Source organism: Acomys minous (genome assembly GCF_964271855.1).
Source record: "Acomys minous genome assembly, chromosome: 9".
Lineage (NCBI taxonomy): Eukaryota > Metazoa > Chordata > Mammalia > Rodentia > Muridae > Acomys > Acomys minous.
In genome coordinates this window covers 17,061,384-17,073,454 of record NC_140490.1, presented here as the reverse complement: position 1 = coordinate 17,073,454, position 12,071 = coordinate 17,061,384, and the positions used below count along the sequence as shown (strand labels likewise).

The window sequence follows — 12,071 nt, the reverse complement described above, 5'->3', positions numbered from 1 at the left end:
CCTTTGTCTCTCTGTGTGTGTGTTTTATATGTGCTGTTCAAATGTGTTCAGGCAGTTTTCTTTCTGATCTGGCTTTCTGCTTCCATGCCTTCCTTGCCATTATGCCATTCTTCCCCCTATGAAACCATAAGCCAAAATAAATTCTTCCTTCTATAAGTTGCTTTTGATCATGGTGTTTTATCACAGCAACAGAAAAGTGAGCAGTGCACCATTCACTCATCTACTCCTCTCCAATGCATCCACCCACCTACCACACATGTAACCACCCGCTACCCTCGCATTCATCTACCGCTCTTGCACCAATTCACGCATCTACTGTGCATGTGTGCACACACGCAATTATCCATTCAACCATCTGCCGTGCATGCATTCACCAAGTATTTATCCATCACTTCTCATCCATCCACTGTGCAACCAATGACCTACTATGCATTCAGTCTACCTACCGTCCATCTACCTACTGGCCTATTCTCCACCCATTAATCCATTTATTCTTTTGTTCTTTCAGCTTTCAAAGTTCGATTTCTATGCCAGGCACTATTCTGTGGTAATAGTAAGCGGACACGATTTTTCCCACCCTGACTGGATGTGGGTCCTGGGATGTGTTGCTGGGAAGTATATTGTAAACTGGCAATCAGGAGGGCTTCAGATAGATTGAGTGACCAGCAAGGGCAGGGGTACAGGACTAAGGGGAAGCCTCATTCCTGCCTGCTTGACTGAGCTGAGCCCAAAGGGTAAGAAGCTTCCAGGCAGACAGGCTGGGCAGAGAGACCCACAGTTATGCCACTCAAAGTGGGGGTGTTGCATGGAAATTGCATGACTGTGATGAGTGCCAGACTCCAAAAATATCTATAGCAATGGTGGGAGTTATGCCAACTGAATTCAATAGTAAAACACGCAGTCTTGGATTTTACACTTTTGTAAACGTTCTCTAGTAATTTTTTGTCATGTTTTACACAATTCGAAAATAAAGCCCCTTCTTCCAGTGATGGTTTGAGACTTACCAGTGCACCAGTGGAAGGCAGAAAGTAAGCCAGAATGAAAAAAAGTCTGAAAAAATGGGCAAGGACAGGTCCCTGGGCTGTGGTGGCAAGGTAGAAGTTGGCAGCTTATGCTTGGTGCATTAAAAAGCCTCTGGCAGCTTTGACACCCAGGAGCATGATTTGAGTTATGTGTGCTTTTCTTCTTTTGGAGCTAAGGGTTGAACCCAGGGCCTCATCCATGCTAAGCATACGCATCATCATCATTAAAACACAGCACCCCCAGCTCTGGCGTGTGTGTGTGTGTGTGTGTGTGTGTGTGTGTGTGTGTGTGTGTGGTTTGTTTTGCGTTTGATTTGTCAGTACTGAGGGCTAAACCCAGGGCCTTACTCATGCAAGGCAAAGTGCTCTAGCACTGAGCTATATTCCCAGCATATCCTGTCCGATTTTGCTTTTTTAATGGCCCTGCTTATACAAGGAGAAGACCAAAGTCTGTCCCAGGAAGCATCAGGAAGAAGACTGAAGCCAAGGTGGGAAAATACTGTGGGTAAGTTAAGAAGGAGGCTTGGGAACTGGCTGTGGTATGTGGTGGCCGCATCTGAGCACAACGGATGTCATGGAGGGAGAAGGAGTGACCACAGGAGACTCCCAGCTGGACCTGCCAATCAGGATGTGCTACCGCCTGTACTGAGGAGGAGAGACGAGTGAGGGGGAGTGCACATGGGAGAAGCATACTGGGTCCCTTTTTGGTGACTGACTAGTAGATGCCCCAGTGGGGATGCCTGGGGTTTGGGTTCACAGAAGGAATGGGATTTTATTCTATGTCCATCTGAGAACGTTTTGAGAGTAGGTAATTTCTCAACATCTTCCGAGCATCAATACACTGAAAATGAAGAGTAAATTACCCAAGTGTCCAAGCCAGACAGACACTCCTCCAAAGGTCCCAGTCTTATGATGTTTGCAAGTACAGAGCACATGGACCTTTATGTCGGCTTGCATGGAAACAGATGTTTGTGTGCATTCATGTAAATGCTCACACATACACGTGTTTCTGCCTGCTCAAGTGAGAGGTGGGGCGGGGGTCAAGGCTGCCAGTAATGGGTAGCTCCATGGTCCCTGGGCTCTGCCGTCAGGGTCAGACTTTTCCCTCCTCCACTGTGCAGCCAGAGTGCTGAGCAGGACAGGCTCACTCAAGGCAGCTGCAGTGTGTTGGATAGAGCTCAGGCTCCGGCTGAGGAGTAAGGAAGCTCTGGAAACGTGACTGGAAAGGGCAGCCCACAGGCCTGGCAGCCCAGTGTGGAAAGACAAGTATCAGACCGCCCCCCCAAGTCAGTGCTTTGTCTAAAACACAATTCATATTCAGATGGGCTGACCCCAGGCTCTGCCTCTCTGACCCTCCTCCCTGGGGACAATGTGTGTCTTAGCTTCTGTCCCAGGGTTGGGGAAACACTAACCTGGATACCTGGATCTACACAGAACAGAGAGTGGAGACTGCCCCTGTGCCCTTCCGCTTCTCCGCTGTACGGTAACGGATAAGTTATTGACTCTCTCTGAGCTTCGCTTCCTTATCTGTGCACAGAGCGCGGCTTTCGGCCCCTCCTTCATTACAGCACCTGTAGCTCTGTGGTCTCCCCAGTGTTCCCATTGCCCTGAGATTGGCTAGGAAGGGGGACTGTTCTCATAGGATTATGGAGAACCCAGTGCCTGAGTAGCTCCCACAACCTACAGGAGCACCCCATGTTCACTGAGCTAGGGTGGGCATGTGGACCCTAAGGCACAAAGTGGGGGAGACCGTCATCCCAATAGCACCACTTAGTGTGCCACCCCTTTCTCTAACAGTGCTTCCTTCTCCGCCCTTCCTGGGATCTCCAGACCCAAACTGTAAGTCACACTGCAGGCGGAAAGAGGTCCGGAGGGAGGGAGGGGCATTTCAGAGAAAGGCAGTGAGGAGGAGACAACCAAGCTGGGCCCTACCCCTCCCAGGCTGGGGCCCTGACCCACCTGTCCAGCAGAGCCTTGTAGCTGAGCACACCGGAGATGAGACTGGCTGCAAATCTGCAGGGACACAGAGAGACTTGAGGGGTGTGTGAGGCGGTTTCCGGGCCCCTATGCTCCCACCTTTCCTCTGTCCTTCCTGACTTCCTCCTCCCTCCCTTTCTCCTTCTATGCTCTTCATGCCCCTCCCTCTTTTCCAGACTCGCCCATCTATCGCCTGCCATATGCCAGGCCCCATGTGCACTAATGGGATGTGGGTCGTACTGCCCCTCCCCTGAGTGCTGTCAGCCCACCACAGCCTTGGATTAAAAATGGTCCTTTGGTGAGAACTGAGGATGGTTTATTTTGGTGTGTGTGGGGGGGGGGGTGTGGGGAGAGGAAGGCAGAATCACCTTGAGGAGGAAGAGGTGCCTGGAGTAGTGACAGAGTGAGTGACAGAAAAGGGAAGGTGAGAGGGTAAGGTTTCCCATGAGCGGATCCAGCACTGTGGCTGGATCTTCTGGGAAATGCAGTCTCCAGGGGGAAAGGCTGCAGTTTGAACCCTCTTAGTGGCTAATGAAAAGGAAAATGAGTCTTGGGAGGAAAGCCTCAGGGCCCAGTGCCAGGGGACGGTGCCATCATAACTGTCTATGGATGATGAGGTCTGACTTAATTGCATAGGGGGGAAAATGCCCCTCAGTTGCAATTTGGAGAGCTGTCTTCAGAACCCATCCATCCTCGTTCCTCTTTCTAGAGGAGAGGCGGGCAATTGGAGCTAGGCCTAGGCTGTGCCTGTGTTCCCACGGAGACAGTAAGAGGATGAAATCCTGACAGACTCCAACAGGGAGACCGTCCTTCCCTGCCCCTACCCACCACTGCCACCATTCTCCATGCACTTAGAGGCCCTTCCAGCGGCTCACTGAGCTCTGAAATTGCAGCAGATGGTAGCTGTGCTGGCAGGGAGGGATGTTCCTCCCTCTGGAGTGTGTTTGGAGCAGAGCTTCAGGGAGTACAGAGGACCTCTCAGGCACCTGGAGCAGCATGGCCCAGTTAGGACTACTTTTAAGTGACAGCTCATAGACCAAGCAGGGTCAAAAGTGTTGTGTGGGTCCCTGGGGCTCATGACCCCCCCCCCCACTAGCTCCATCAAATAAATGTGTTTAGGGAGAGACCACGTGTTTATTACTGAGTGACACCATGCCTAACCCTTCCCACCCCCGGCCTGATGGCATCAGGAGATGTCTTGTGTTACTTGGCCCCAGCAAGCTGAGACGTTGCACAAGCTCTGGGCTCTCCCTCCTGGTGTGAAGGCAGACCCCCACATCTTGGGTGGGTTCCTCTGCTGTGTGCCCAGGGCATCCTGGCCTCACCGTAGCTGGTCATTGGTGTCGTGGAAGTTCTGCCGAGCAAAGATCACAGCAGGGCTAGAGTTGACTGGCAGGGCCAGGCGGTTGTTGAGATACATGTCATTCAGCCAGTATTCAGATACCTGTCAGGAAGCACAGGGAGGGGTGCCATTACACCTGAACCCTGACACACCCTTCCTACACAGGCACTGTCCTCGCAGAGGTCATCAGCCCTGTTCTGACTACTCCAAATAAGCCCCTCTTGGTGGATCATCCACTCATCCACCCACCCACCCATCCATCCATCCATCCATCCATCCATCCATCCATCCATCCATCCACCCATCCACCTATCCACTTATCCATCCCTCCACCCATCCATTCCTCCCTCCATCCATCCATCCACCCATCCATCCTTCCCTCCATCCATCCCTCCATCCACCCATCCATCCATCCCTCCATCCCACAAATGCACTAAGACTCAGCTGTTTGCTGAGCCTGCATCTTCCCAGTTCTCCAAGCCTGCCCTTCATCTTCATCCCATATAGTATCTTTTATTTCTTCCTCTTTTCCCATCGTTAGTGATACATCCCTGCCCACCGCCTGTCCTTGTGCCTTAGCCCTACCTGTCACCCCACTCTGTCTTCTAAGCTCATCTCTATCCCCATCTTTCCCCATCCCTGTCCCTAGCTCTGTGTCCCGTCCCTCCCAATCTCTCACCTCTGTCTTCACTTTCATGCTCCCCACCCTCCTTTTTCCTCCAGTCCCTTTTTCATCTTACCTACCTCTCTCCCTTGCAGTCACCCAACATATGCTATCGGTCTGTTCCCATCCATCATGCATCCCTGTCTTCTCCCAACGCCCTCTACCTCAGCTCTTACCCTCTCCCACATCCTTTCCTCTTTCTCCTCCCCACCCCAGAGATCTCTCGCCACCTTCTGTCCAGGAACCCTTACCCAGTTGGGTGTCTTCTTCTGCCTCTCCAGGAGTTTTTCCTGCAGGGTCTCACCCAGGCCACCAGGAGCCCCAAACCGCTTCACAATGGCCTGGCTCTTCCTGAATTGCTCCTCTGGCACCAGGTGCTGCATACACTGCAGATAGGTGGCCAGTGTCTGCTGCAGTGGGGGCACTGGCAATTTGGGTAAGCCCTGAAAAAGAAGGTTCATGGTCTCTCACTCCCCTTATTGAATATGGTCCATACCTGTCCTGGAGTTGATGTCAGAACATGTCTCATTCTGTCTCATTCTCATTTGCCACCCTGGGGCCTATTTACTGGGCCTACCTTAGCAGAACTGTAAGTTAAGGGCCCTCCTGCTTGCTGTCCCTGCCCACATGCTGTATTTAGGACTCAGGAAGGCACAAAATGATAGGCCTGGACTCACACCCTGACCCTGCTGTTGGCATCAGACAGACGGGTTCACACACTGACCTTGCTGCAGATCAGTGATATGTCCTTGGGGGAAGTTTCTCCCTCTGCAAGGGCCCAGTTCTTCTATGAAAAATGATCCTCTCACAGGATGGAAAGGGATGACAGATGTACATGTGCTAACAGCCCATAAAGGATGGGTCTGGGACGAAAGATCATTGGCGATATTGCTGACTGCTGGTCACTCTTCACATAGGAACTCCTCCCAGCTGATGCCCCAGAGCCTGCATGCTCTCTGGCCTGGAAGATGCTAGCCTTACAGAAAGAGTCAAATGGGCTAAGATGGCTTTGAGTGATATGACCAGCTTCCTGGAAAGGCTTTCTGGGGCAGTGGCTATCTCTTGCCCTTTGCCTCTGGATTCCTGCTTCCTGGTGTGGAACCCAGGGAGGGCATTGGTTCCATGTGGGCACTAGGTCAGGTTGGGGGGGTGGCGGCGGGGGACAGTGGAAGGCTTTCTTGCCCAGGCCTCTCCAGGCCTCAGGTCTTTTTCACCTATCCCATTCAACAACTCTTCCTACCTGATGGACCCCAAGAAAATAAAAGAGAAAACTAACAGGGCTGCAACAAACGCGGATTGTGCTTGGTTAACTGGCCTTATCCTTCTAAAGGAAACCCAAGAAACCTGTGGTCTCCAGGCTCCAAGTGAGGTGAAGATTCAGAAAGGGAGCTTCACAGGGATTTTCCTACATGGGCACTGCCTGTTCTTGTTAATCCAGCATGCTTGACCAGGGGTCTTGTGTATCTTCAATGTGCCACATAGACAGGGAAGGGAGTTTTGTCATTAAACAGGAGGGAACTGAAGCCACAGTATGGGGAGACTAATCCCAGGTCACATAGTGATTCTTAGTCAATGTAATTCATTTCATCTCCTCCCCTCCCCTCCCCTCCCCTCCCTTCCTCTCCCCTCTCTTCTCCTGTCCCAGAGCCTTGTACACACTAGGCAAGCACTGCAGCTGAGCTACACCCCCAGTTCATTTCCCCTCCTCTTTCTGGGGTTTCCTCTCCTCTCCTTCACAACCTTTTTTGCTCCCCCACCCCCCACCCCCCACCCCCGTCTCCCTCTCTCAGCCCTTGATAATAGAGAAGCCAGATTTTTAGCGCCATTGTTAGATTGTACACAGTTGGCACACAGCACGGTGCCTTTTTTTCAGGGGCTTCTTCTCTGTGAGGGGGCGGGGGGAGGTGGTGAGTTGTGTTTCTATAGGTTAGCCAAGGGCTCACCCTACCCTGGTGGGCTGCTGAAAGCACCTGTCTTCTCTTGAGGCTCAGCCCAGGGTGGTGGCGGAACAAGTAATAATGGATGGATAAGTCCCCACCTGTCTGGTCCTGTCTGTGGAGCTCAATACCCTGGCTGGAGGTGAACTGTCAGCACTAACCTCTGGTGCTGCTGCCCTGGGGGACAATACAAACACAAGGACAGGTCTGGACGATGTCCTATGTTGTTTGGCCCGTTCCAAGCAAACCACATTTTGATGCCCCCTCCTTAGTCACTCTAGTCCCTCCTCCTCTGCTCACAGGTGTCTGTGTGGATGGAACAGGCAAATGTCTCCAAGAAGCGTAGCCCAAGAGTGGTGGAAGGTTTGACGAGAGTGCCTGGGCTTTCACTCGTGCTGTGGCACAGCCTGGGTGAGAGAGAAGCAGTGATGGGTAAGATGGAGGGGGGGTGGGAATCTTAGTTTAGGCATCTCAGCTCCAGCCGTGGCTCCTTCTCTGACTCTTGTGGCCCTCTGGGCTTGTGTAGACTTGGAATTCTGTGGCCTGTGCAAATTTCTGAGTGGTTTATCTGAGCCAGGCTATGGACTGGTCTTATAGACAGTGGAGAGAAGGAGTCTGCCCTCCAGGGAGCCATAGGCCATAGGCCAATGCCGGGGAAGGAGAGGCACAGTGGACACAATGCCGTGGACAGTGGTGGCAGAGGTGCTGGTCAGCTACAGAGGTTGGGGATGTGTTAGGAGCAAGCTCAAGGGCAGAAGACGAGAAATCCTGGCAGGACCAGGGAGGGGCGAGAAGGCTGTGGCAGAGGGACCGGCACATGCAGGAACTTGAACTGAGATGCACTGCTCTATCTCTGGAAGGCTGGATGTAGCAGGAGGAAGGCTGCCTGCCCAGGGAGGATAGTGTTGTTTCAAACCAGTGGAAAAGATGATGCTTGAACGCTCCTGGGCTGAACCAGTGGCAGCAGCTGGAGCTTGGATGTGCCAGGGCTTGCGAAGGGGGTTCAGCCTTGCCTAGGCAAGCATGCTGGGTTTAAAGCCATCTGCAGTAGAACTTGGGGTACAGTGAGGTGGGGGGGAGGTGAGGGAGACAGTGCTTGACTGGTGCCTGAGCTCTTCTTGGATTTGAGAGCAAGAAGTGCAGTCCTCTGCGTTCCCCAGCATCCTAAGGCTACAGTCGGCATTTAGAAACTGCCTTTGCCTTGCCCCGCCCCCACCACTAAAGCATCAGACTCTTCATTTGGTCCACAAGGTAATTAAGAATGAGGTGCAAGCCTGGCACCTCTGCCTTGCCTTCGTTTCTTCCTGCCGAGTCCTGCATGTCGGCGCGATAACCACTCAATGAGTAACTGCCTTTAAAAATAACAAAACACCACCACCACCACAACAAAAGAGACAACGACAGCAGTGCCTAACCTAACTAACCCCTCAGCTTGGCTGAAAGAACAAAGAGGAACTTAACTGAGCAGAGGCAGAGGCAGAGGCAGAGGCAGGCTGATCTCTGTGAGTTCAAGGTTAGCCAGGTCCACAGAGCAAGTTCCAAGACAGCCAGAGATACACGGAGAAACCCTCAAAACAAAAACGACGGCGACAACAAAACAGCAAACAAGCAAAACAAAACCAAGAGGAACGTATGCATCTCTCGCGGATTTTCCAGTGCTCTGCTCCAGACCCTCCAAATGTGCCTAAACCTTTCCATTGCACTCAACACCAATTATTTTGCATTCCTCAAACAGCACTGTCGGAAGCCTTACAGAACAGGCAACCCTTCAAATCACGGCAGTCATCCACCATAAGGAAGCTTCCCTCTGGACCAGGAAAACACTGGGAAATAAACTGCTTCCCCTCGATGGTCACAGCAACAACTTCTCCTGGTCATCTTGCAGAATCACAGCTGAGCTAATGATCTGCCAGACCACATCTTAAGTCCAGATCATATATACGTCAGATATCAGGCTATATTCATATGTCCAGATTCTTCCTCTAAAACCTCCAGTGTATGGCCATGCCTTGAAGATTGATTTAGACTCACTGGACCTCTTTACCTGTTCATCTCCCTAATGTGTCAACTAATGCTCTTTTCTCTACCTTTTTAACATATTGTCTCTTTAATTGATATATTGAGGACAAGCAGCTGAGTCTAGCCAGTTGGAGAGACTAGAACTAGATCTGGGGGTTTTGCCCTAACCCTCCTGTAGCAAGGTTTCTGAACTTCCAGGCCAAAAGAGGCTCCTCCCAGGATAGGGCAGGGCTACAAGCTGCCCTTCTGTCTAGGAGAGCCCAGAGCTGGGAACAGTCGAGAGCCAGTGCCACTCCAGACTCTTCTGGGAATACGAGGGTGTGAGAAGAGAGAGCAGGGATAAGACACATGGCTCAAAAAGTTCCTCACCGGCTCCTCTTCACAGCTAGATGTTTTTGCAGGCACCTTTTGGGGGACCTTGTCCAGGATGGGCATCTTGGTGATTCTTGCTCCAGAGTAGCTGACCTGTAGACCTGGAGACAGACGAAAAGCAGCCTCACACAGAGCCATGGAAGCCTAAATGAATCCCATAGGCTCTTCCCCATACCCTAAGGCAGCCAGAGACTGACAGCAGTGTGTAGGGAGCTCAGTGCTGCTGTGACTGCCATCTCACCCCCTCAGACCTGTGTCCCTGACCAGGGTGACCTCTCTGAATCCTCCATGAGCTGAGACCTGCTCTCATGAAGCCGGCATGACTCAAGAATAGCTGGTGACCCCAGGTGGCATTGGGAGGAGCCAGGCTGGGGTTGCCCACTCTCAACCGACCAGGGTCAGAGTGCTAGCTTTGGTTTGCCTGGAACACAACTGAGACCCGACCGGGCTGGTCTCAACTTTCCCCCAAAACTGTAGTTCTCCTGTGCAAAGCCATATCCAGCGTGTCCTGATTCCCCTCTAGGATGCCTGGCCTGGCTCTGTTATGAAGTAGAGGGGATGTGAGTCCAGAAAACTCTGCACCCTGTACGTAGGAATATTATGAGTGGGTGCTTGAATGCCCTCAAGTATTTTAAGGTCCTGTACTCTGGGTGACATTTTGGGCTACTTGAGACCCCGGGGTAGTCTCTGGGCAGCAGGCTCCAAGGGTGGGTGCAACGGGGATATGGGGGGACATGATACCAGAGCGTGGGTAGTCACGGCCTCTAGATTCTCCCAGCAGCCTTGGGTAAGGCAGATTAATTTAGAAGGTGCGCCAGAAATAAGCTAGGCTAAGGACACAGGCCAGTTTTTAGAGCTGTGGGGTACACCTTCTGCACCACCAAGCCAGAAACCTGCACAGACAAGATTTCTACAAACCTACATTTTATTCTCCCTCAAGAGACCAAAGCTGATGCTTAGCCTGTTGGACCAGCAGCAGCAGCAGCAGCAGCAGCAGCAGCAGAAACCTCACTCAGAATCAAGCACAGCCAGGTGCTGGCATAAGGCTCAGTTCATCCTGGGGAGAGACCATGCAGAAAGGTGGAAGAACCAGACTCAGCCAGGCCTAGGAGAGTTTGAGACTGCCCGGCCCCACTGAACAGAGAACAGAAAGGCCTTGGGGTCTAGCGCAGCACACTCCCAGCACAACAGTCCTTGAGCCCAACTGTGCCTAGAAACTGCCGGGTAAGTATGTGGGTGCTTTGTTGTTTACTTTGAGGGGTCAACCAAGACAACAAGGTCAAGTTAATAAAAGCTCTACATTGGGCAGCTAATGTTTCCTTTTGTGCCATCTCAGTGATGGGAAGGGGAGAACACTGGCCGGGCCTGAAGGACTTCATATCTCTGAGGGGAGAATATGCCCCTGCCAGTAGACATTGTGGTGGGTGTCCCACTGTTCTCCCATGACACGCAGCTCCTTCCTCCTTAGCACCTTGGCCCAGGCTTAGAGAGTTCATATGTATTTGTCTTCCTGTGGTTTGGTACCCTCCCATTTCTTCTTCTGTTGGCCTGGCTTGCAGGGGCTACAGGGAGAGAGAGGTCTTTGCTTTTTGCCCTGAAGGTCCAACACATCTGATCTGGTTTCCTAAGGCTCTCTGTGCTGCCACTCCTGCAGGCGTGTCATCGACCCCGGCCCCCGGCACTCCCCACCTTCTTAAGAATGGGTGGAGAAAACTGGGGCCCAGAGATAATACCAACAGACCCTGGGCTTCAAGTAAAAGTAACACAGGTGGGCGGTATCCATCAGGGGAGTCCTAAGCCTTGATAATCGAGCCCTCCCAGTCCAGGCATCTGAGCTGCCAAACCCCTCAGTCTCTTAGATGTACTCCGACGACAACCAGTGGTGCCTAGGACGCTGTACACTCTGAGCGTCCAGGGGCCTTTGGGCCTGGGAGCTGCCCCTCCTTGGACAGCTCCTCCGGAGGGAATAGCGCCTGGGTCCGCCTGTCTCCAAGGGCTTAGCTCTTTGCGCCCGCCCCGCGCACCCACCGCTGCCCAGCCCTCCTCACCTGCTCTCCTGGGTTGTTCGGCACCAAACCCGGCGCTGCTCCACACCAAGCAGGGCTGGAGGCCGCTGTGTGAGCCAGAAGGACCAGGGAAGGGGCGGAGGCAGCGTCAGAAAGAAAGTGGGGCTGCCGCCTAGGTCAATAGTAGAGTCTCCGACGACGTGCTGGGTCCCAGCAGCTGACTGCAAGCAAACCAGCCGCACCTCTGTAGACTCCCTCCCTTCCCTCCTCCCTCCCCTTTTCCTCTTTTTTCCCCTCCCCCTTGTCCCTCCCTACATCTCTTCCTCACAGTCCTCTGCTCCCCCCACCCCATGCCCCGCCCTGTGATTTCCATCTTCTGTCCTCAAAACCTGTCTCGGACAGCTTCCCGGATGAGTTCGTTCCTGCACTGGCATCGGATTTAAGCCCTGGAAAGGGGCACTGAACATTGTCCTGCTAATGCCCATCACCCCACCCCAGCCTTCCTCAGTCCCTAGGCTCCCCTATCCACATGGTCTTCTGTGCAGCTGCTTATGCAGAACCCCTTCTCACAAGGCTGGAACCTTACTGCACCCCTTTAAAATATTAATGAGTTTGTTGGCTACTGTGGGACCTCCCTTCCTTTCTTTTACCATCCTATTCCTGCAGGCTCTTTGAAGAGAGAGGCAGAGACAAGGGAACACAGACTTGGTCCGCAATGAAAGCAGGCAAAGG

The 12,071-nt window shown here is 52.6% G+C and overlaps 1 protein-coding gene across 1 annotated transcript in view; it reads right to left on the bottom strand.

Moving 5' to 3' along the window:
* Nucleotides 1-11,560, bottom strand: part of CHAT (choline O-acetyltransferase) — a 52,274-nt gene extending 40,714 nt beyond the window's left edge. The window contains exons 1-5 of the mRNA XM_084794009.1: nt 11,382-11,560; nt 9,331-9,434; nt 5,257-5,448; nt 4,325-4,443; nt 2,982-3,035 (exon numbers count right to left, since the gene is read on the bottom strand). Coding sequence (XP_084650135.1) covers nt 2,982-3,035; nt 4,325-4,443; nt 5,257-5,448; nt 9,331-9,396 — 431 coding nt within the window. The 5' untranslated portion in view covers nt 9,397-9,434; nt 11,382-11,560. The remainder of the gene's footprint in view (nt 1-2,981; nt 3,036-4,324; nt 4,444-5,256; nt 5,449-9,330; nt 9,435-11,381) is intronic.
* Nucleotides 11,561-12,071: the final 511 nt, after the last annotated feature.